The sequence below is a fragment of the Anolis carolinensis genome, chromosome 2 (assembly GCF_035594765.1).
Source record: "Anolis carolinensis isolate JA03-04 chromosome 2, rAnoCar3.1.pri, whole genome shotgun sequence".
Taxonomy (NCBI): Eukaryota; Metazoa; Chordata; class Lepidosauria; order Squamata; family Dactyloidae; genus Anolis; species Anolis carolinensis.
This window is the reverse complement of record NC_085842.1, coordinates 175,625,606-175,651,466: the sequence shown is the minus strand read 5'-3', so window position 1 is coordinate 175,651,466 and position 25,861 is coordinate 175,625,606. Positions and strand designations below refer to the sequence as shown.

The 25,861-nt window shown below is 41.9% G+C and overlaps 1 protein-coding gene across 3 annotated transcripts in view; it reads right to left on the bottom strand.

The window, feature by feature from the left end:
• The window catches only part of helz (helicase with zinc finger), a 178,708-nt gene that overhangs the window by 133,181 nt on the left and 19,666 nt on the right, over nucleotides 1-25,861 (bottom strand). For 2 of the 3 annotated variants that reach the window (XM_008116368.3, XM_003224437.4), the window contains exons 2-5: nucleotides 8,768-8,995; nucleotides 6,413-6,449; nucleotides 2,713-2,837; nucleotides 84-140 (exon numbers count right to left, since the gene is read on the bottom strand). In XM_008116368.3, coding sequence (XP_008114575.1) covers nucleotides 84-140; nucleotides 2,713-2,837; nucleotides 6,413-6,449; nucleotides 8,768-8,977 — 429 coding nt within the window. In that variant the 5' untranslated portion in view covers nucleotides 8,978-8,995. The remainder of the gene's footprint in view (nucleotides 1-83; nucleotides 141-2,712; nucleotides 2,838-6,412; nucleotides 6,450-8,767; nucleotides 8,996-25,861) is intronic. The other variant, XM_016995744.2, reaches the window with a different exon arrangement.

Here is a 25,861-nt window from a genome sequence, read left to right as displayed (position 1 = left end):
CTTACTTTATTATGCCCTGATGTCCCACAAAAAGAGATTATGCCAAGGAAATTTATTTATTTCAATACTGTACTTATTCTTACCTCTGTTTCAACAAGAAGTGTTTTGAGCCTTGTCAGATCTTTTGTTACCATCCCGTTCTGCAAAGAAAAAATGTAATCATACACCACACGCTACCTGTTTATCTTCTGGTAAAAAGCAAGTTCTTTTTCCTATCTTTTCCTTAACAGAGTTAATAAAATCGCTGCCTGGGGAGGTAATATATTCTTCTCGGTAGTATCCTTTTAAACTCAGAATTTAGCTGTATATTTATCTTATGTATTTGGTATCACAAGAAAAATTAAAATAGGATAAGAATATGAGACATTTCTGTGTGATGCATTTATGGCCTATTACATTCATTATTGTCTATTTTGCTACAGATTCTTCTTTTATTCCTAATAAAATGCTTCTCCCAGGCATGAAACTGTTTACACAGAGATACCTTAGAAAAACTGATAACACAAATGTTCAATGACATGTGAAAACTTCAAACTTGGGCCCTCTCAGACAAACATTACTTGGTAAACCTTGAAAGAAATGAGTGAGTCTTAGACTCATATGCAACTTCACCCTGGATGATCCTTTTAATTGCTGTATTTGATACAACAAAAGAAAGTTGTATTTGATGCAGCAAATGTGAACCATGGAGCAAATTAATTGTCATACCTTCAGAGGAGACATTTCTGGTAGGGACACATCATTCAACCAACTTTTTGAGGGAGGGGCTTGTACAAATTATTTTGTTACTCACATAAAAATATTACAATTCATGTTGCATTTAGATTTACTCTCTGACAACATTTCTTTAGTACAGCTGAAATATTACATGCTGATATAGGTAAGTCCTTTGAGCTTACATACAATGACAATGAAACTATATATTTAACTTCACTTCCAGTTCACTGTATGTAAAAATATACCATCAAACTTTAGCATTAAAAACAACATGTCTTTATTTGACAATTAACATATTCTGAATATACATGCAATCAATGTCTTTTCATAAACATCAGCCAAAGGACAAGACATCTAGTTCTTAGAATAATATATAAATTGATATGCTCTAGCCACAGAGGACAAATTTAAAACCCCAAGGACATAACTAAAATGCAAATATAATATACAGTCTGCATGAACATCTTTAATGTTTCTTCACTTCACTTTATTTCTTAATAAGTCGCTCTCCACCAGAGTGCTTCGAGCGACTTACAATTTAAAATGTAAAGAATGTAACAAAGTGTGTACATGGTTTAGTTCACATCCTAAAGTGTTTTTCAAATATATATAATTAATATTTTAGGATTGTTGGTTGCTTCCAGAGCTAAGGGAGAGTGACTCTATTTGCACAAGACAGCTTCCATAATTCCTTCCAAAATACGATGTCTGAACCCTGCCATCTATGTCAGGCACAACATAAGGCAGCATGAGGAAACATGGAAAATGTATTAGAACTACTCTGTGCAAATGTAAATGCACATCGATCATGTATGAGACTAAAGCTATGTTTTTAACTTTTACAGAATCATTTTAAAATTAAAATGGTGGCTGTGGGCAATTTCCATATCCAAGTGCAATGAAACCACTTTGGGCTTTATTCTGCAAATTAAGGAACCATTCAAAATATTGAACCCTATCCCCAAATTAGTCCAGTACCTTCCAAGTATGGAATAAAAGCTAGAGCAGATTCACAACACTCCTGACACAGAAGCCTGAAAACACAGCCTTGCACACTGAAAGAGAATTAAGCTTTCATGTTCAGTTACTTGTTTGAAAAAAACAAATCATATTTTATGTTTTCCTATGGTAGCGGCGCTCCATGCAGTCATGCCAGCCACATGACCTTGGAGGTGTCTACGGACAACGCCAGCTCTTCAGCTTAGAAATGGAGATGAGCACCAACCCCCAGAGTCAGTCACGACTGGACTTAATGTCAAGTGAAAACCTTTACCTTTATGATGAATTTATTTGATGATAACATACTTAGTATCACCTTTCACAGTATTGATCCTGTACCAACACGTGCTGCTGTATAATGAATATAAAGAGTATTCCTGGAAGACTCTGTATTTGAAGATCCTAAACCTGTCTTTAGTATACCTCAAACCAAAACCAATTCAAGGTTACAGCCACTCTCTAGTCCATGGTCACCACATTAGATTAGTACGTCAAACTCAGATTAAAAGTGATAGAAGGCTCAGCAATAGGGATAAAAGGCTTGAGAAAGCAAAATAGTTTGTCCTTTATAAACAATACCAAAAATTGGTAGGCTGTAACTTTAAATCAGGCAGGTGGATAAGGAAGCCCTTCCTCATCAGTTGACTAAGGTAATAAATTCATAAGATATATACATTCTATCTTAGATATGAAAAATACAGTAATAAAAATAGAAATAAACATGTCTCAGCTGTTGGCCATTTTGACAACTTGGTGAAGATAAACAATGTTTGAAATCCATGCATTTCTTATGTAAAACATCTGACAGTCTGCTGGCTCAGTCATGGATGAAGCTGGAACTCATGTTTCTCTTTCCCTATAAATATCTGGCTATTTTAATTTGCCTGTATCTCTGAAAACTCGGGATTCAACAAGTAGTATAGCCCTGAAATCTGCTGATAGCCATATTATTAAAGTATGTTAATACTTAAAGAGGCAGAATCAATTGTGACTTACCAGTGATTCACCCATCAGTGATTTAGAAAGAGCATTCGATACAACCTGCAGCTTTCCTTTAAGATGCATGCAGCAAAGCACTGCACGGAAAGTGTCTCCTTCCCTGTCCAGACCTTCTCCCAATACTGCAAACAAAAGAAGCAATACAGGAAACATTTAATTCAAACCACTCGAGTTTGCCTTAATGCCCAGAAATACCATGAAATGTATATAGACATTTTCCAAGGTATAAGACCCACTGAACTCAATGAAGCGTATTTCTTAGTAGACATGCACATGATAATGACACATCTCCTTCCCTTCTGAACAAAGTAGTACTATAAAAGTCTTCTTCTAAATGCTAGTTTATTCCAAGACTCCCAATTTCTTTTTGCTCATTTGTTTATCACATTTCACTTTCTATGCTCATTCGATTTGAAACATTATCCTAATCAGAGAATATCTGATTTGAAATGAATGTACTGTTAAATGTCAGAAATTAAGAGACTGGGGCAGTGTGTGGTTCTAGCATACAGCCCAGAAACCACACAACACCCCAATGATTCCAACTGTGAAAGACTTTGACAAATCAAGAGATTAATTAATTGCCACATAAATTAATTTTATTTATAATCATGTATAAGTCAACTTGGTGTATGAGTTGAGAGAAAATTTTGGGAACCGAGTTATGGATTTTGATATGATCCATGGATAACCTGAGGGTCATTCTGCGGATAGCGGAAAGCATAGGTTGCCCCTGGCCACTGCCACCATTTTTCCACCCAGGCATTCAAAAAGGCCAAAAGCCGTGACAGGAAATGAGAGGAGAGGGAGCCGGAGCTTCTTTTAAGAAACACCAAGGGATTGTCTTTTGCCACTCTGAGAAGGAGATGGACTCCTTTTTGTTGTAAGAGTTAACTTAACCATGAACCAACTTGGGTAAGTTGATCCAGGTTTGGAGGGTTGAAAAGAATAATGAAAACCATTACTATGACACTGACTAACCACACAAAGTGAAATAAAAGGTGGCCGATGAAATGCCTAACCTAGCTAGCAACAAATAAGAAAACGAGTGGGAATTGAAAAAGTTGGCAAGGAAGAGATTGCCCAAAAGTCCAGTAACAATCAAAGTTTTGATCTTAACCATGCTCCAACTGCTTCCAGGAAGCTGCCACTGATGAGACTGAGATGTTATTTGCACTACTAATCAGTCTAGAGCAGGCATTGGCAAACTTCGACTCTTCAGGTGTTTTGGACTTCAACTCTCACAATTCATAACAGCCAGCTGTTAGGAATTGTGGGAGTTGAAGTCCAAAACACCCGGAGGACCGAAGTTTGCCCATGACTGGTCTAGACCTTCTTGCCCCATGCAGACGCAAACAGAGCACCAGGATATGAGGGTGCTCTGGCTTAGCCTCAGAAAAATAAAGTGTGCCCTTTCATGACAATAAATTGCAATTGTTCCCCATCAAGTTAAGCTTTCATTTCTTAGCTTTTAGATGTCAGTTCATCTAGGAGTAAGGTTTAATTGCTTGAAGTATCACTTCAACACATCTCTGAATGAAGTCTTGTGCATGAGGTCATCCATTTCAAAATCAGAATATTGTAAAATTAACATGGCAAGTACTTTTGCATATGACAGAATCACCAGAAATACAGACTGAGTCCAACTGCGGGACTGCAAATCAGATTAATTAACTGGGGCTCATCAGCTGCATTGTTTATGTTTCTAATATGATTTCCCAGTGTTAAAATCTACTAATCTAGAACTGGAACACCCTATACTGTTAAGATGATACTGTCTCTAAATACATATTTAAATTCAATTAATGTTTTATAATTGTATGTTTCTATTTTACGCATTGTATTTTGTAAGTTTTACATTGTATCATTTTAAGGTTTTGAAACGCTTCCTGAAAGTATAGGTCCATACAACTCTATAATTTTCCAGCTAGCATGAATTCCTTTGCAATTATATTGTGGATGTATATTATCTCAGAGATAGTTAAGCAAAGATACAAGGTATGTTCAAAACGTAATCAATTATAATTTTTTTGTGCTTTAACAAATGAAGTTAGGGGGCGTGTGGTGTGGTACACGTATGTAGGCGATCCTAATGCTCATGCTTGAATTTTTTCCTGCAGGCAGAAGATGCCAGTAACTGACAGACAGCCAATGAGTGAGGAAGTGTAAGTGAGCGCCATCTGATTTTTGTTTTTGACAAAATGACAGAAAAACTTGAACACTGTTGCATTAAATGTTGTGTAAAGCCTGTAGATTCCCAAGTGGAAACAATTCTCAAGATTCATCAGACATTCGGAGACAAAGCAATGGATACCACACAGATAAAGGAGTGGTACAACCACTTCAAAAACAGCCACACATCAGTGGAGAATGAATCACATTCTGGTAGGCCCTAAACATCCAGAAATGAGATTGTCTCTGAACAAGTGAGGACCCTGGTAGTGCAGGATCGTTGAATCACGATCCAAGAACCTGCAGACGAGGCAAACATCAGTATTGGATCCGTTCACTCCATTTTGACTGATTTGGGCTTCATTAGAATCTCAGTGAAATTTGTGCCAAGTCTGCTAACGATCAAGCAGAAACAACTCCATTTGGAGATTGCACAAGACATGCTGCAGATGGTGAACAGTAATCACAACTTTGTCAACACAGTGATCACTGTCAATGAGTCCTGAGTTTATGGGTATGACCCAGAAAACAAGTTGAAGTCATCACAATGGAAGTATTAAACATCCCTGAAGCCAAAAAATGCCCCTGAAAGGAATCAGATTTTAGTACAGAGAAGACATCATGCAGAATGCGATAGATCAGTTATGCACCATCTCAAAAGGGGCGTTTCAGCACTGCTTCCGACAGTGGCAGAACCATTGGGGAAAGTGTGTGGCAGTCCAAGGGGACTACTTTGAAGAAGATTGGTGTAAGATTGTTGTATCTTAATACAAACTTTTTTATGAATGAAGGTTGAATACTTCTTGAACACCTCATATACTTTAGATGGGATGTTTCAAGTACTTCGAAAAGAATACCAAACTGCATCATTAGTTTTGGATTATTTATAGCAACTTTGCTTAAACAATATCAATGCAGACTATATTGACAATCCAGTTTTCTAATGACAAACCCTCCTCACCCTGGAATAATCATCTTAATCATCGTGAACATCTTACAAAGCTTTATAGGTTTTAAATTGTATAATTTTCAAGGTTGTGAAACACTTCAGGGTTTGATCCAGAGAGAAAAGCGGTGTACAAAGCAATATAATAATAATAATAATAATAATAATAATAATAATAATAATAATAATAATAATAACAATAATAATGCCAGTTGTCATATCTGGGTTGAGTTAACAGTAGTACTATTTAGACAAAATAGCTGAATCTACTTGGAACTACCTATACTCTACAGCAGTGGTTCTCAACCTGTGGGTCCCCAGGTGTTTCAGCCTACAACTCCCAGAAATCCCAGCCAGTTTACCAGCTGTTAGGATTTCTGCGAGTTGAAGGCCAAAACATCTGGGGACCCACAGTTTGAGAACCACTGTTCTACAGTCATGAAGATATTCTCAACACAAAAACGTGTGACGTGTACTGATGCTCCTTGAACAATTATGTGATATACTGCATTAGTGTTTACATAATTTCAAAGATCTGTCACATTTGCACAAATGTATTAAATAATTAAACCTCCATACCATGCCTACAGTCTTCATCTGCCTTCCCATAGTTTTTCTGCAGAAAGAAAAAAAAGTGATGGTTAGATACAACAGCCACTAGAGGTACATCTTTGCTTCTTAAGTGATTAAACACCAAATGAATAGAAAACATGATGCATTCTGCAACAAACTGACTGTAATTCTAAGTACAGTATGGAAACCACACTGATTTCATTGGGGTTTGAAATACACACTTCGATATGCACAAGATTACAGATGGCAAATTAAACTAGAAGTTTAATCCCATTACATTCAGTGATTTCATCCTCATGTAGCAAAAATGTACCTTTCACAAAGAAGGAGAATTTGCCTGAGGGAACCCCATGATTTGCAAATAGAAAGGCTCTTGGGTAAAGGGAGTAATACAAGAACTTCAAAATGTTAAATGAAATCTAACTATGTTGGCAGTGTTTTGATGGGAGTTGAACAGAATGTTTTGGGGAAAAGCACAGATGACTGACTAGTGTGATCTATGTTTCTATTCTGTTGCTTTTCATTCAGTTAAAAATGTGCTAGAGACAAAGACATGTGTATGAGCAAGTATATAAAATGTAAATGCATTGTTTGATAATCACCTGACCTCTGTGCAAATTACATCACTCTGCAGCAATATAACATTCCTAATGGGTTAAATTCAGAATTTAGAAAGTTACTAATTGAAACTACAATTCCCAAAACCCCATAGCCTATACAGCTACATGTAGAAGTCTGAGAATTGTACTGCGAAAAAGTAACTTTAATGATATCAGTGCAGTTCTTACAACTGATTCAAATAAAATTCTGGCATAAAAACTGATGTATAAAATCTACATTAAGATATTGCATTATCTTTATATATTTAATAAATGTTATTTCAAGTATTTAATCTGAAGAATATCCCACCAAGAAAATATTTAGCAACATATTTCCCAATTATCATATATACATGTAGACTTCGTGTACAAGTTGAGGGCAGGGTTTGGGAATAAAACTATAGATTTGAAATGGCCTTTGGATACGTAGGGGGTCATTTCTGGAGAAGAGGAAAAAGTCAGCACTGCCTCAGGCCACCAGCTGCCCCTGGCCACTGCAACGGCTATTTTCTACTCAGGCATACAGAAAAGTATTTTGTCATTCTACTCTGAGAAAGTTAAGGTTCCTTTTTTGATAAAGTACAGTATTAATTCTCATCAACAAAAGGAAAGAACCTAAAAGAAGAACTGGCTTCCCTCTACTTTATATGCCACAGTATCACACTGGCCTTTTTGAATGCCTATGCAGAAAAATGCAGTGGCCACTTTTTTGCTTATTTCCTCAAGAAAGTAGAGGTGGTACTCAGAGGATGGTTCCTTTTTTTGATAAGAGTTAAGGTACAGTAATTACAGTGACCCATGGGTAACTCGACCCAGTTTTAGGGGGTTGATATTTTGGCTAAAATTTCTACACTTGCACATGAGCATATACTGTTCTGCTTTTATGATAGTTCTTCTGCACCAGAAAATTTTCTTCTGAAATATTCCGTAAGTTATTATTTTATTACAACACTAACCTGCAAAGTGTATGTTTTTCAACATTTTAAAATGTTGATCAATTTACTAGATAAGTGCTAGATACTCAAAATGCTTTCTTCTATTATGAGTTCACATCAAACCTATACTTGCAGCAAATCTTGCTAATTACAAGAAATAAGATTCCACTTGAACATTAGGAAAGCTTCCTGACTGTAAGAGCTGTTCAACAGTGAAACTCTCTGCTCCAGAGTGTGGTGGAAGCTCCTTCCTTGAAGGCTTTTAAATAGAGCCTGGGTGGCCATCTGTCAGATGTGCTTTGATTGTGCATGGCCCATATGGTCTCTTCCAACTCAGCAATCTTGAAATTAATTTTCCATCTGATGTACACTATCTTCTACTATCTCCATCTGATACCTAACCAAAATGACCACTCTGTTTTCTAACCTTCATCTCTCCTTTTCTGAAGTAATAATTATAACTACAATGCAAATGGGTCCACCTCATCTTTACTCTCCTAAATTAGTTTTGTTCCCATGAGGGCACAAAACATCCATTATTTAAAATCAGGAATAGTGAGTGAGCAATAGAGATTAGAAGGTTTTTTTTATTCCCCATACAAAACTTTATCAGATAGTGTATGCCCATCATCAATAAAAAGTAGCACAGGTTTTAAGCATAACATTCACCTCAACTACACAGCCAAGCAGGTAAAAATGTTAAGGCACAAAAAACTGCTTTCTCAGAATTACTTAGCAGTGTGATGGCAAAAAAATTCATTAAGTTCCCATTTTTTGCTCATACAATACATATTTTAACTCAATTCCACTGTAAGCATCACACTCACGAGTTGTAAAGAAGAAGCGATTCTATAAAGAAGACTCTCTATTTTGATGCGGTCGATTTCGGCCTGACATGCTTCTGGGAAATAAGTAGGAGGGTACTGGCTCAGGGAAAAAAGGGCCTCCGTGCAGTGCTTCACCGCCACCTCATAATCCTGCTGTCTGAGGGATTCACATGCTTGTTCACATGACTTCTCTGGTCTTCTGTCTGCCATGACTCAGCGACAGAAATCCTAATATGAATCAAGAGGGGTTTCAAATGAAGGTTAGCTGAAACATAAAGACTTCTAAAGTACACCTACATTTCCACATGTAGCCACTGGTCTCCATCTATCCCATTCCTCTTATAATTGTGTTTAAGAATTCGCTACATGTCAAAATATTTTGTCTCCATTTTTTTCTTTAAACTACCGTATACACATATTGTAAAATACAACTATTTATACAAAACCTCTGCAATATGAGACATTTACTTTTTCAAAATATCTACAGGACTGGGTACTGCCCATATATGTATGTACCTTGAAGTCACATATAAACTCATGGCACCCCATGAATTTCATAGCGTTTTCTTAGACAAGGAATACTCAGAGGTGGTCTTATCAGTTTCCTCCTTTGAACCACACCCAAAACTACATTCTATTCATAGGTGGTCTCCTATCCTAGTCACTTTCTACATGGCAACAGACTGGACTGAATAGACCTTGTGGTCTCTTCCAGTTCAATGATTTTATTAATCTAACCAAAGATATCTTAACTTAGTTCCAAAATGAGATAGGATTAAGGTAATTTATATCATTTAATTAAAAAAAGTTTCACTCACAGTTAGCGGGAGTAGCTATCTTTAATAATTTATGTTCTTTTCTTCTCCATTTTCCCCATTATAATACAGTAATTTCTTTTACAGTAACACAGTTGGAACCAAAACATAATGTGGGTACCCCTAATTCTTGTACTTGCCTATATAGGATGGCTTCTAAACAAATTAATTAATTTGCCTATTAAACTTTGCAACTTTTTAAAATTTCTACTGCTAGAAGTACTTTTATAACATCTTTTTTAAATATACAGTATTCCATTCTCTGCCTTCTCTGAAATACAGTAGATCCTGATGTCTATGAAAATCGTTCTTAAAATGTACTTCCCAACCAAGTCTAACAGACTAAATCCAAGTCACATAGGTGATCATAGGTGTCCTCCCCTCACTCTCACCTCCTCTCATACATTAATTTTACTTACACTCCCCCTTCATCAAGCTAAGAATGTTTATTCACATTTAGTAAGAGCCCACCACTATGTTCAACAAAGCTTATTTCCAGGTTAAGATTGTATATAGGTATTGCCCTCCAGATCCTTTGAACTAGCAATTCCAATCAGCTTTCACCATCTGTAGGAATATCTAAGGGGAGGCATGTGCAAAGTCCGGCCCGGGGGCCAATTGTGGCCCCAGTTCAAATTTCTACCGGCCCCCTCCCCAGGGCTCCCTCACTTGCTTCTTTCCTTCCTCCCCTTCATTTCTTGACTTCCTCTCCTTGTTCATTCCTTCCTTCTTGGGGATCAGGGCCCTGGAAAAGGTGGGCTCTCCAGCGGGAGAGAAAGAGATGGTGGCCTCTTGTATCCATTCACCCCAATTAAGAGTCGCCGTCTCCTTGGACGGCTCTGACCTCAAGAATCTTGTCCCAGTGGCCCCTTGTTTCTCTCTCTTCCCCTGCAACTTTTTATTTCTTTGCAAAGGAAGGATCCCCAATTGCTACCACCATCACTGCTGCTGCATGGCTGGGAAGGGACTCCACTAGACTTTGAGGAAGGATATGCCACTGTCTGAAAAGACTTGAAGGCACCCAACAACAATCCTAATTAACTTGACTCTCTCATCAGCCAAAAGCAGGCCCACATTTCCCCTTGAAAGACTGATATGTTTACATTGGTTAAAATTGTACTTTGTTTAATATCTTGTATTGTTCTTTTATGGGGTTTTTTGCACTACAAATAAGACATAGGCAGTGTGCATAGGAATACATTCATGTTTTTTTCAAACTACAGTCTGACCCCCCAACAGGCCGAGGGACTGTGAACTGGCCTTTAAAAGTTTGTACATCCCGTCTAAGGGTATCAAGGTTAGGGAAAAATATTTGCAACAGTTCTAAGTTAAACATCTATTTTTTTAAGACCATTACTAAGCATAAACATATGGAATGGGGGGTCAATCTGTTACCATATCCATATTTATATGAGCTATGGCACAAGGTGAAAGGCATTTTTCTTCTTTCCCACCCCAACCTCTTGATAAAGCAATGTGGGATCTTCTCCCTTTCAATGACTAGCAAAGGAAGGGATCACACTATACTAGATCCATGTTTGCATGAGTGCTCCAGATTGTAACAGAGAAGCTTGGGATCTAGCAGGTTCATTCAGGGTCCCACCTAAAACTCCCAATTTTGGGCCCTATTTACAAGTCAAAAAGTATGTACTGTATATGTACAGTATATATCCAGTGGCCTAGGGGATAAAAGCCTTGTGACTTGAAGGTTGGGTTGCTGACCTGAAGGCTGCCAGGTTCGAATCCCATCAGGGTGAGCGTGGATAAGCTCCCTCTATCAGCTCCAGCTCCATGTGGGGACATGAGAGAAGCCTCCCACAAGGATAGTAAAACATCCGGACGTCCCCTGGGCAACGTCCTTGCAGACGGCAAATTCTCTCACTCCAGAAGCAACTCCGGTTGCTCCTGACACGAAAAAAAATGTAACAGATTGTCACGACCCAGGCTGCAGAGCACCAATAACCATACACAGAGGCCAGAATCTATCTAATATCTTTATTAAGGAAATATATAAAGTTAATAAAAGCAAGTGTATGAAATGGTCCAGAAGTAGACCTTTCAGGAAAGGTCAAAATTAGTCCAAAGAAACAATGTCCAATATGAAATATTAAGGTCCAAAGTTGTAATCCAATAACCGAAACACTCACTTTGCCAGGCAAAGTGAGGGGAGATGGCAATGTCCTTTAGTCCATGAAACTTGAGCGAGGCTAGGGAGTAACTTGAAACAAGGCTTGATACAAGGCAACAAGGAACGAGGAGCAAGAACAAGATCCGTGGAATTACTTGGCAAAATCCGGAAAACAAGGCAAGGCTGAGTCCTGGAAAACAAGGCAAGGTCCGTGGAGGTAAACAAGGCTGGAAACGGGAACGAAGGCTTGGAAACGGGAGCGAAGGCTTGGAATCAGGAACAAGGCTTGAAACAGGAACGAGGCTTGGAAACGGAGCGCGCTGTCCACACACAACTTACTCCAGTAGCTGACGAATTGACTCCGCAAGGTCCCTTTGTGGGCAAAACACCTAAATAGGGTCTAGTTTTCCCACCAAAGAGCAGTTCTCTGGGGAACCAGAAACGAAAGCTAAACTCTGAGTCCAGATGCATGACTCCTTAAAGTTTCCCATGGAAAGCAGGCTTAATCAGCTGAATTCTTAGCAGCTATCCTAGCACTCCTGCGAGACGCTGCTTGAACTCCCCTCTGTTGTTTACAAAACTCGTGGCGAGAAAACACAGGAGATTTAGGCTCCGGGCTTGTTTGACAGACTTCTGGAAGACAAATCTCTTGCAGGTGCAAGGTTCCCAAATCTGGCTGGGAAGGTTCCAATTCTGACTGAGACGGTGAAAAACCCAAGTTCTCCTCTTCATCTGGTACTACAGTACCAGAGACGGGACTACATGGCCCATGACTCATCACACTATCCCCCTCCTCAAGCCCCCTCTCAAACTGGGACTCTCTCCCCGAGGCGCGAGGCCGCGGCTTGGCGGGATAGGTCTGATGGAAGCGGCGGGTTAGATCAGGAGCATGGACTGTGGAAGCGTCTTCCCAAGAGCGTTCCTCGGGGCCAAAACCCACCCAGTCAATGAGATATTGTAGGCGGCGGCGGTGAAAGCGAGAATCCAAAATGTCCTGAACCTCAAACTCCTCCTCCCCATTCATCAAAACAGGAGGGGGGGCCGGCCGGTCTGTATCAGGGCGCACACCATCCGCCGGAAGGAGCAGGGAGCGGTGGAACACTGGATGAATGCGCATTGAGCGCGGAAGTTGGAGTTTGAAAGTCACGGGGTTAAGTTGCGCCACCACTGGATAGGGGCCAATGAAACGGGCATCTAACTTCCGGCAAGGGCGATGGGAGGGCAAAAAGCGAGTGGACAGAAGAACCCGGTCTCCTACCTTGATTTCGGGGCCCGGCTGGCGATGTTTGTCCGCGTGACGTTTATAGTCCTCCTTGGCTTGGTCTAGTTGCTGGAGCAAGAGTTGTTGCACCGCTGTGAGTTCCTGCAGCCAGTCCTCTGCTGCGGGAACTTCTGAGGTTTCAATGACAGGGGGAAAGAAACGTGGATGGAAGCCGTAGTTTGCAAAGAACGGGGTTTCTTTAGTAGAAGCCTGGACCCCATTGTTGTAGGCAAACTCTGACAGCGATAACAGGGAAGCCCAATTGTCCTGCTGGTAGTTTACATAACAGCGAAGGTATTGTTCTAAAGTGGCATTGGTGCGCTCAGTTTGCCCATCCGTTTGGGGATGATGAGCCGAAGATAAACGAGAGTCTATGCCCAATAGTTTTTGTAGTGCTTTCCAGAAACGAGAGGTGAATTGGGACCCACGGTCTGTGACCAAACTCTTGGGCAATCCATGCAATCAGAAAACATGTTGGAGGAATAGATCTGCAGTCTCTTTGGCCGTGGGAAGGCCATCACAGGGAATGAAATGGGCTAACTTGGTGAAAAGGTCCACCACCACTAGAATTGTGGTGAATCCACAGGAAGGTGGTAGATCAGTGATAAAATCCGCAGAGATTATTTCCCATGGGTGGGATGGTGTAGGGAGGGGATGCAGAAGCCCTGAGGGCTTTTCTCTTCTTGTCTTGGAGCGCTGGCATACTGGGCAGGTGTTGACATATTTTTCCACATCCTTGCGGATCTTGGGCCACCAGAAATCTCTTAGGATCAAATGCATGGTTTTAAATAGCCCGAAATGCCCTGCTGGCTTGCAGTCATGACACAGACGAAGTGCTTTTTCCCTGCCCGGTCCTGGGGGGATGTAAACATGATTTCTATAGCAAAGTAGCCCATCCTTAAGCGAAAAGGGAAAATGTAATCCTTGGCGAAGTTGGTCCTGTGCCCAGGCATCTGCTTGCTGACTAGCCCTGATTTCCTGAGCAGAAAGGGGTCCTGGAGTAGGGGAAGTTGATTCAATGGGAGTGGATTTGGTGTTTCCCACTGTGAGCGTGGCAAAGTTCTCGGGTTGTAGCAGCTGGGACTCAAAGGTCTCCTTGCGCCCTGCAGCGTATTCCGGTTTCCGTGACAGAGCATCTGCTTGCTTGGTCTGGGCTGGGGTTACATAATGAATTTGGAAGTTAAAACGTTCAAAGAATAAAGCCCAGCGTTGTTGCCTCTGATTTAGCTTGCGGGCAGTTCTTAGATGCTCTAGATTCCGATGATCAGTATGGACTTCAATGGGAAATTTGGCCCCTTCTAACCAATGTCTCCAAGTTTCAAAGGCTGCCTTTATGGCCAATAGTTCCTTTTCCCAAATGGTGTAATTTCTCTCTGGTGCGGTCAATTGACGGGAATAAAAGGCACAAGGATGAAGATGATCTCCCACTGGTTGTAGGAGTACAGCCCCAATTGCCACATCGGAGGCGTCCGCCTGCACGATAAAAGGGGTTTCAGGGTCTGGATGCTGAAGGATTGGCTGGGACGTGAATAATTTCTTTAGTTGTTGGAACCCTTTCTCTGCTTGATCTGTCCAGCGGAAAGGCTGTTTCCCACGGATGCAGCTGGTGATTGGGTCAGACCAGCGGGCAAAGTCTGGAATGAACTTGCGGTAGTAGTTCGCGAACCCCAAGAATCGTTGCACCTCTTTCTTGTTGGTTGGCGCCCGCCATTCCAATACTGCTGAAACCTTTGCCGGGTCCATGGAGAGCCCTAGTGGTGAGACGCGGTACCCCAGAAAATCTACCTCTTGTAGATCAAAAGCGCATTTTTCCAGCTTGGCATAAAGTCCATGATCCCGCAATCGTTGTAACACCATTCTGACGTGGTTCTCATGTTCTGATTGTGATCTAGAAAACACCAAAAAATCGTCCAGGTAGATGATCAAGAACCGATCTAGATAATCCTGAAAGATGTCATTGACAAAATGCTGGAACGTTGCGGGAGCTCCACATAATCCATAATTCATAACTCGGGACTCGAATAATCCGAATTTAGTCTGGAAGGCAGTCTTCCACTCGTCCCCTTCTCTGATGCGAACTAGATTATAAGCCCCCCGAAGATCCAGCTTGGTGTAGACCTTGGCTCCTCGAAGTCGGTCTAGTAGGTCCGAGATCAAGGGCAGGGGATAGCTGTTCCGCTTAGTGATATTGTTCAATGCTCTATAGTCCACCACCAAGCGTAAGTCCCCTGACTTCTTTTTTACAAACATCACTGGGGAAGCGGCTGGGGATTGAGAGGGTCTGATGAATCCCTTGCGAAGGTTTGACTCTATGAACTCCCTGAGAGCTTCTTGCTCCGGTTCAGTCAGGGAGTAGAGATGTCCTCGCGGGATCGGGGCCCCCTCCACCAAGTCAATGGCACAGTCATAAGGTCTATGTGGGGGTAATCTCTCGGCTTCTTTTTCATTGAATACATCCCAATATTCTGAGTACTTCTTGGGCAAGGTGATAATGGGTTCAGTGTCTGTGGCATGGCAGACCTTGGCTACAAGGCAATGGTTTTGGCAATATTTTGAAGCAAACTGCAGTTCTCTGTTGGACCAGGAGATGCTTGGGTCGTGAAGTGTCAGCCATGGAATTCCCAAAATCACAGGGAAATGGGGAACCTCGGTAACAAAGAAGGAAATCTCTTCCATATGTTCCCTTATCCACATTCTGGTGGGTTCCGACCACTGGCTTACGGGACCCGTCTTGAGGGGGCGGCCATCGATGGCTTGCACCACACGGGCATTCTTGAAGTCATGGTATTGTAATCCCAGAGAGTCGGCATACTCTCTATCAATGAAATTGTTTGTGGCTCCTGAGTCTATCATGGCATGGACCATGACGGGCCCTTTTTTTGCTGACCACAAGGTGACCACTAGAAGAAATAGGACCCCGGTTGGCGGCTCTTGAGTGGGTTTTTTGACCGGGTTGGCGAGCCTCTCTACGCCCGGTCGCTGGCTTCCCCCGCCGGCTGTGCGCCAGCCGCCTCAGACGCCTTCGTCTCCGTGGAGGACGCCGCCGCCAGACGGGCGGCGGGCTTCCCTTTGGCTGGGCACTCTCTGGCGAAGTGGCCCCCGTTTCCGCAGTACCAACAGAGATTTAGGCGTTGGCGGCGGGCCTTCTCGGCGGCATCTAGTCTGGGACGCACATTGCCCAACTGCATCGGCACCTCCTCGCTCCCTCTGGGGTATGGGGCTGGTGGCGGGGGTCTCCATACTGGACGCGGCTGGACGCCGGCGGGAGCGGGAGGTTTCACCCCAGCTCTACCGCTCTGGCCTCGGACCCATTGTTTTCTGTTGGCAAGCATGACTTCAGCTCGTAAACATTGATCAATGAGTGCTTCAAGAGAATGGGGAGGATCCACCTTGGAGATTTCTTCCAGCATCTCAATGTTGAGACCCTCCCGAAATTGTCCTCTGAGGGCTATATCATTCCAGCCGGTGTTGTGGGCCAGCACTCGGAACTCGGCTATGTACTGGGACATGGGTCTGTCCCCTTGGGAGAGGTGCCGGAGTTTGTGGCCGGCTGCCTCCAAATTGTCCTCGATTCCCCAGGTCGCCTTAAGGTGGTCCAAGAAATGTTGCGCCGACCTTAGATGTGGGGAGACTTGGTCGAACAGTGCCGTCGCCCAGTTGGCCGCTGGCCCGTCCAAGAGACTGTAAATCCACGCCACCTTGATGTCTTCTTGGGGAAACTCGGCAGCACGGGCCTCTAGATAAGCCTGGCATTGGCGACGGAAAACATGAACCTTAGAAGCTTCTCCAGAAAACTTGGTTGGCAATGCCAGGGCCGGGAGACGGATTCCGCGTTCCTTCAATCCCTTTATTTCTCCCTCCTGCGCATTGAGCTTATCGCGGATGCGGTCCACTTCGTCCTTGTCGATGGTGTAGCTAAGTGGCTGGCCACCCGGCACGGTTCCGGTAGACATTCTGGCCTAGGTTAATTGGTGCTTAGGGTGGCGGAGTCAAACTGTCACGACCCAGGCTGCAGAGCACCAATAACCATACACAGAGGCCAGAATCTATCTAATATCTTTATTAAGGAAATATATAAAGTTAATAAAAGCAAGTGTATGAAATGGTCCAGAAGTAGACCTTTCAGGAAAGGTCAAAATTAGTCCAAAGAAACAATGTCCAATATGAAATATTAAGGTCCAAAGTTGTAATCCAATAACCGAAACACTCACTTTGCCAGGCAAAGTGAGGGGAGATGGCAATGTCCTTTAGTCCATGAAACTTGAGCGAGGCTAGGGAGGAACAAGATCCGTGGAATTACTTGGCAAAATCCGGAAAACAAGGCAAGGCTGAGTCCTGGAAAACAAGGCAAGGTCCGTGGAGGTAAACAAGGCTGGAAACGGGAACGAAGGCTTGGAAACGGGAGCGAAGGCTTGGAATCAGGAACAAGGCTTGAAACAGGAACGAGGCTTGGAAACGGAGCGCGCTGTCCACACACAACTTACTCCAGTAGCTGACAAATTGACTCCGCAAGGTCCCTTTGTGGGCAAAACACCTAAATAAGGTCTAGTTTTCCCACCAAAGAGCAGTTCTCTGGGGAACCAGAAACGAAAGCTAAACTCTGAGTCCAGATGCATGACTCCTTAAAGTTTCCCATGGAAAGCAGGCTTAATCAGCTGAATTCTTAGCAGCTATCCTAGCACTCCTGCGAGACGCTGCTTGAACTCCCCTCTGTTGTTTACAAAACTCGTGGCGAGAAAACACAGGAGATTTAGGCTCCGGGCTTGTTTGACAGACTTCTGGAAGACAAATCTCTTGCAGGTGCAAGGTTCCCAAATCTGGCTGGGAAGGTTCCAATTCTGACTGAGACGGTGAAAAACCCAAGTTCTCCTCTTCATCTGGTACTACAGTACCAGAGACGGGACTACATGGCCCATGACTCATCACACAGATGCCATTTCCCCCTCAATAAGTCTGCAAATTACTTTTCTCCACATAGCAACATATGAGCATTACCCTCTTTCATTTAATTTAGTAGGACAAGTATTCTTTATTTATCTCAACTACAAAATATGTACCTTCAGAAAGCAGTGCATATAATGTCTCTTTATTTAACCGATTATACACAGTTTTATTACATCAAAAATAACATATCTATTCAGGAAAAGCATTCCTGAACACTGTATATCAGTGATTACCAAAGTAGGCGCTACCGCCCCCCAGTGGGTGCTGGAGCAATCCAGGGGGGCGGTGATGGCACCTATTAGGACACGGGGGCGGGGCCAGGGGAGGAGCAGGGACTCTTACCAAGTGCCAGAGACAGGGCTGAGCACTTGAAGCACCTATTAGGACACACAGGGGGTGGAGCTAGAGGAATGGGTGTGGCTTCTTCCCGAGAGCCCGAGACAGGGCTGAGAATCTATACCTCTCCAGAGGCTCTTGTTGGGACACAGAGGGCGGAGCTAGGGAACGAGGCGGCACCTCCTTCCAAGAGCCTGACACAGGGCTGAGCCTGTATACCTCTCCTGAGGGGCCTTTTAAGACTAAAGGGCAGGCTATGGGTGCGGGTGGGGCCTCTTCCCAAGAGCTCGAGACAGGGTTGAGCCTGTATACATCTCCTGAGAGGCCTTTTAGGACTAAAGGGGGGGGTTAGGGGTGGGGTGGGGCCTCTTCTCAAGAGCCCAAGACAGGGCTGAGCCTCTGTATACCTCCCCTGAGGCGCTTGTTAGAACACGGGGTGGGGTATAGAGGTTCAGCCCCGTCAGGCATTTGGAAAGAGGCCCCACCCCTCCTCTAGCCCTGCCTCCTGTGTCCTGGTAGATGCCGCAGGACAGGGATAAAAGCTCAGCCCTGCCTTGGAGCTCGTAACTCCACCCATCCCAGTCCTGGCCGCCTATTTTTGGCCCCGCCCACCTCCCCTCCCAGCCCTGCATCTTGGACTAGGGGAGAGGCTCAGCCCCGCCCTCTTGAGCAGGAGCCACGCCCACCCCTCTAAGCCACGCCCTGCTAGGCCACGCCCCCTTTCCAGGGGGCGCTGAGTCGTATTTTTTCTGGAAAGGGGGTGGCAGGCCAAATAAGTTTGGGAACCACTGTTGTATATGAAAGTTTTTATATAAAAACCCTACAGAACTTTTATAATCATGGTAATTTATTTACAAAAGTGACATTATGGCATGAATAGCTCAAAACCTTTTTATTAAAAAAAGTAACAGGCAACTAATTCTTAATGGCTGACAAATGCACTCCTTATTGTTTTTAAAGCCATTTTTAAAACATCCAATGAAAACCTTCCATTATACAAATGTAAAATTTCAAAGAACTTGGTTGTATACATAAGCCCAAAACAAATGTCATGCAATGTTCTTGTTCTACCAAAAAAGAATGTGATTTATCTGAAAAAAATGCCTGCTCAAGTCTTCTTGTACAGTAAGTAAATACACTAAGTGACAATCTGGGGTCCTCTAAAACAGCCTGGAAATGAACATTCAACACTCCTGGGGAAAAGTAATGAAAACTCATCCTGGAAAAACCACTGCCAATTCCAAAAGAACCAAAACACCTAAATCATTTTCTAGATGCTGAACAAAGCATGAATATATTAAAATGACAGGAAATTAATCTCCACTAGAGTTTCACATACAACATGAAAACCACAATAGGAAATCTATTGGTCTTCCTCATATTAATGCTTAATGATATCTTATGGTCTGCCCTGGATGTGATATAGATTTCTATTTCAAAATTGTTGAAGTATTCACTGTTAATTTATAAGTTGCCAATTTATTCTCTTTAATTTAAAACACAGTTTTCAATCAAAAGAAATTGGAAAAAAGCACATCTTCAACAGTACATATTTGTGACTGAACTGAAAGTAACCCCAGCTTTTTCCATATTAAACTCGAAAAACCGAAAGGAAGAAAACAGGTGAAGCAGCAGGATTAGTGGTTCATCTTCTGAAGGGTTCACATTAATAAGCCTTTACATTTGTAGGTTTTTGAGAGAATGCAGGACACGCGTTCTCTCAAAAGGCAAAATCCTCTCTTACCACTATCTTTATAGCTTTTTATGCTCTGGTGTGTTTGTCCATGGGGAGGAATGCCCTCCCTGACATGTGTAATTGCCTAATATACTAAATGTTGCATGAATAAAGAAGTAAATTACAGAAGGCTGTTTCCTGCAAAGAGCAACCTTATATAGCTACCATAGCAGGGTTGTTGTGTGTTTTCTGGGCTCTATGACCATGTTCCAGAAGTATTCTCTCCTGATGTTTCACCCACTTCTATGGCAGGCCTCCTCAGAGGTATATTAGAAAAACTAAACAAGGCAGGCTTATATATCTGTGGAAGGTCCAGGGTGGAAGAAAGAACTCTTGTCTCTTGGAGGCCAGTGTGAATGTTGTAATTAATCACCTTGATTAGCATTAATGGCCTTGCTAGCTTCATGTCCTGGCTTCTTCTTGCCTGGGGGAATCCTTTGTTTGGAGGTGTTAGCTGCCCCTGATTGATTCATGTCTGGAAATTCCCAGATTTTGTTCATTTTCATAGTTTCTTTCTTTCTGTTGAAATTGTCCACATGCTTGTGGATATCAATGGCTGCTCTGTATAGTCTGACATAATAGTTGTTAGAGTGGTCCAGCATTTCTGTGTTCTCAAATAATATGCTGTGTCCAGGTTGGTTCATCAAGTGCTCTGCTATGGCTGACTTCTCTGGTTGAGTTAGTCTGCAGTGCCTTTCATGTCCCTTGATTCATGTTTGGGCGCTGTGTTTAGTAGTCACTATGTAGACTCGTCCACAGCTGCATGGTATACAGTAGACTCCTGCAGAGGAGAGAGAATCCCTCGTCCTTTGCTGAACATAGCATTTGTTGGAAGCTACCATAGCAGTTTAGGACTAAATTTATTATCAAGGACCATTTTGGTCACTGTACAGTTGTTGTGTCATGTCAAAAATATCTTGAAAATTAAACTCAGCAACTTTCAAGAGCTCACCCACTTCTCAAGTTGGCCCTATGTACAAGGTAGCCAAAAGAGCCATTTCATTTTTGTCACCCACTGAACAGCAGGCTTGTTGTTTCAGCTGCCCAAAGGATAAACCACACTTCATACGCAAGGGAAAGGTGCCTAAATTGTGACACCCAAGTTTTTTCTCCAAATAAACAATACTCTGAGGGACATAATGAAAGCTTTAGCTTACATAGCAGTCCTGCGGCAAGGCACAGTGAGGGAAGAAAAATGCAAACATAAACAGCTATTATTTTAGTTTGGTCAATTGGGATAATGTACTACTATTAACCCTGTGAATCCATTTTTTTGGTTATAGTTTAGAAACTGGTGCACCTAGAACAAGAAGTTCATATATGTCAATCAAAAAAATGTGATCTACACGTCAAAGTGTCAATGCTAGTAAGGCCTCATTTACAATATTTATGGCAGAAAATTGCTTTGTTGAATTTCAGGCCACACACATACAGCATAAACCTCAGTGGTCGCAACCTCTTAGAGCAGAGCTTTCCAAACTTTTCATGTTGGTGAAATGCTTTTTGGATATCCATCTTTTGCAACATGGTAATTCAGTTTTTCTAGCAAACGGGCGGTTAAACCAACCCTTTATAAAAGTTTCATACTATACACACACACACACACACACAAATATATATATATATAACTTCATAAAAATTTATTGTATAAATGAGATTTGGAAAAAATTCCTTTACACTTCTTATGTACTACAGTTGATTATTGTGTAGGTTCCTCTATAGCCGCTCCATGTGCTTCATCACAAACATCATTGTCAACAGATTTTCTTAAGTAGAGATTTTTAAACAGAGGATGGATGGCCATCCAGGGGTGTTTTGATTGTGCATTGCTGCCGATTGAAGGGGATTGAATAAAATGCCCTCTGGGGGTTTCTTCCAACTCTAAAGAAGGATAGAATGCATGGAAGGCCTTCTCTGGAGGTTTTTGAACTGAGGCTGAATTGCTGTCCGCTGGGAGGGCTCTGACTATGTCTTTCTGCCTGGCTGACAGGGGTTGGACTGGATGCTTCTTCGAAACCTGTGCTTCCCTTCCCTTGCACAGCCTGTTTTCATCTGTGTAGCTACCAGACCAATTTATTATTTCATTACTGCAGCACTATTATCAAATAATTGTACAGGAACTGCATTTGTGGTTCTATAACTTGGAAACTTTCATGTTAAATACCAGTCATGTGCATTCAGGGCAAACCTTGTTCTGTTTCGTGTCCCTGCTTTCGGTGAGGGTCCCAATCCATATCGATTGAGCCTCCCGAAATCCGAAGGGCAGATATTTGTTCTTCCGTCTTCAGTGCTAAAAGATCAGTTTTCTCTTGGCCCATTATTGGGGGGGCTTCATCCATAGGCCCAAGGCACCCAGACCTACGGGTGCAGGCTTAGGGCTCCTTACTCAGCATTCGGCTGCGTAGTCTGCAGCACACCCTACAAGGCCTGGGCACATAGGCCCAAAGCCTACACCGTAGGCAGGTGCCAAGTAAGGGGCACTCCTTACTTGGCACTCAGCTGCAGGCACTCAGCTGCAGGCCCTGCGAGGCCTAGGCACGTAAGCCCAAATCTTGCACCCATAGGCCCAAAGCGACGGGTTGCCTGCAGCATGGCACTTTGGCCCTACGCCGATCCAAAAAGGAAGCTTGGAGTCAGTACCCTCTCTCGCCTGCCTTTCGTATCAAGTTGATTTTTGTTTTAGGAGGGGCCTTCCCTTGTCGTGCTATCAAAGTGGACGGTACGAAACGGAAACACGAATCAAACAAATGAGACAAATGTTGGGCCCATGTCAATAAATTCAGCTTGCCAGGTCATGTATGCCAGTCTATTAGACTGAAAAACTACAAATATTTTCCCTCTAGAATTGAGATGTACTCTTCAGGTCAATCTCTACATGGCAAGTTGCATATGCAAAAGACTTCAGGGTAGCCTTCCCAACCAGGTGTTCAACAGAGATTTTGGACCAGAACTCTAATCAGAAGTTAAGGGTCTGTAGCCAAAAAATGTCAGGATGCACCAGGTTGACAAAATATGCCCTGGTAGGTAACATAAAAGCTAAAATATGTTTGTAAGTTACAGTTCAAAAACCTAACTTTTTCAACACCTTTAAGAGGATTTAATTAATACACAACCAGGTTATGATCTATGGTTGCTATTTCAAAAAATTAAGCAGTAGCAGTAGGATGACACTGTCTCTTTTTCTCTCATAACTAATGGAACTGAGGCTACAGTAAAAACAGTTCAAGGAGCAGCTAGAAGAAGAAGTCACCTGAAAAGTGTGTACTTCAGGAACTGAGCTGGCCCCAAGAAATGCAAATTCAGTCTTTCAACTATATTGCATACAACTGCAGCAAGCCAAACAAACAAAAAATAGTCTGAAAGCTACTAAAGCAGCAAGCATCCAATAATAAAGTCATTTCTGTCACTTCTCAAAAGGCAGAGAGCATACAGGGAATGGAGGGAGTTGCTGGGAGAAGATGAAGAGGCATAAAATCAACAAAAGCATCTAGATCACTTAGTACAATATAAACATCAAGTCTTCTTGACACACAAGAACCTGTGAAAGAATCACTTCATGGTTGAACAAATGGCTCAGCAACAAGCCAAAAATAAACATGGAAAAGTGAATGTGAGTAGGAGTGGGGGGGGATTGAAAGTTTATCATTTGGGAATGATTCCACAATGATGCCCTACCACAACATATTAGAGTAAGGGTTTATTTGAGTCATTCAAAAACCTCACTTACAAATAAAAGATATCAAGTGAAACAAAAATCACGGAACCTAGCAGTTTCATATATGTTTTTCAATTCATAGTAAGAAATCAACTCAAAAGAAGAATGTACTAATAGGGACTTAATAGGGAATTATTTCAGATTGTATATTTTATTTTGAATAGCTTGATTCCTCTGCTGTTTTTCTTTGAAAATGGATGCATGGCAGCCGTCTTGTGTTATTGGCCTAGATATATTGACTGACTCAGATGTTTTCTGGAAATAACTACATCTTAAATTCTATGTTCGTTTTATTTTGGAATAAACAACAAAGCCACTGAACCAAATCACACCAAATTTGGCCACAAAAGGCATAGTCATCCAAAATATGTCTCTGAATTAAAAAAACAAAACAAGAAAAATAAGGTCCTAATTAGAGGAAGAGGAAGTACTGTTTTTTCCCATTGCTGCCAGTCAGAAGTCAAAGCTCCGCCCACTTTGTCTCCTAGCAACCCATTTAGCCATTTAATGGTGTCCAGGGCCTCTTCAATCAGGTCTCTTCCACACTGCCTATAAAATACAGATTATCTGATTTGAACTGGATTATATGGCAGTGTAGACTCAAGGCCCTACCACACACCTATATAACCCTGAATGCCAAGACAGGATAATCTGCTTTGAACTGGATTATCTTGAGTCCACACTGCCATATAATCCAGTTCAGTGTTAATTTTATAGAGTTGCGTAGAAGGAGCCTCACATAATCCTGTTCTAAGCAAATAATATAAGATTATAAATATAATATGTAATAATTACTGTGGTATAATAATACAGAACAATATAATCTCTAAAATCAGGACAGTAAATAAAGAACAACACTCAGAAGACAGGGGAATTCCAGACAGGAAACAATCAGGGCCAGCTAACACCTCCCAACAGGCAGGAAGCAACCAGGCTTTGAAGCTGCAAGGCCATTAAATGCTAATCAAGGTAACTAATTGCAGCATTCATACTTGCTGCACTGAGACTATTCATTGCTATTCTACCTAGCCAAACAAGAATTCCACAAGGTAGGAAGCGGCCAGGCTTGTAAGCAGCAAGGCTATTCAGTGCTGTTCAACTTGGCCAACCAAAATTTCCCCTAGATAGAAAACCCTCAGATTTTGAAGCCATGAGGCTACTCCATCCCATTCAACCTGCCCAAGGAAGGATGCCCCTATATAGAAAGCAGCCAGGTTTTGAAGCAGCGAGGTTATTCAGTGCAATTCCAATTGGCCACAGCAACGCGTGGCAGGGCACAGCTAGTAGAATATAAAGACAATGATGCTGCCCTAACTTTCAGAGTAAGATCTGGAATACTCTGAAATATATTTTGAGACAGAATAACAGGACAAATTACAGCTCACAAATGACCAGAATATAGCAAAACAAGTGACAGCAACACAATTATGAGAATGTTGCTTATATTCATGTAGAAGTCCAGAAATTTTAGTTAAAAAAAATCAACAGAAAAAAATCTAGGTTGACTTACCCAGGGTCAATGTAAGTATTATATCTTAGTACTTATAAAAAAAGGAGCAATTCCCTTCTGTAAGTAGTGTGATAAAAGGTAAGCGCTTAGTCTGTTCTGGAAGAAGCTAAAAGAATCACTGACCACACCCCACCCCTACATATAATGTTCTATTTAAATTATAAATATTGTTAATAATCCAGCCGTTTCTCACATTGTACTGTTGTGCCCTGTTAAGAAAACTACAGCAGGACTTACCCATATTTACTCAAATCTAATGTACACCTTTTGGGGCTAAATTACCTCACCAAAATAGGGCATGCATTCGATTCGTTTCATATGGTAATCTTTGTGTTGAGCCAAAGCAGAAGGAGAAGCTTCTTCTGGAGCTCACATTTGAGGGATGTCATTTCTCATTTAATTGCCACAACTCAATGCTATGACATCTTGAGATTTCTAGTTTCATGAGACATCAACACTCTTTGGCAGGGAAGGCTCAATACTTTGTAAAACTACATGATAGCACTGAAGCAAAGTAGTTAAGGTGGATTCATTCTACTGCATAGATGCACCCCAAGGTTTTCTTTTCCACTGCTAGAAAATTTGGTGTTCCTTTTTAAAGAAAGAATTGTTAGCAGGCAGCAAATGTAATGAAAAAATGATAAAGAGTG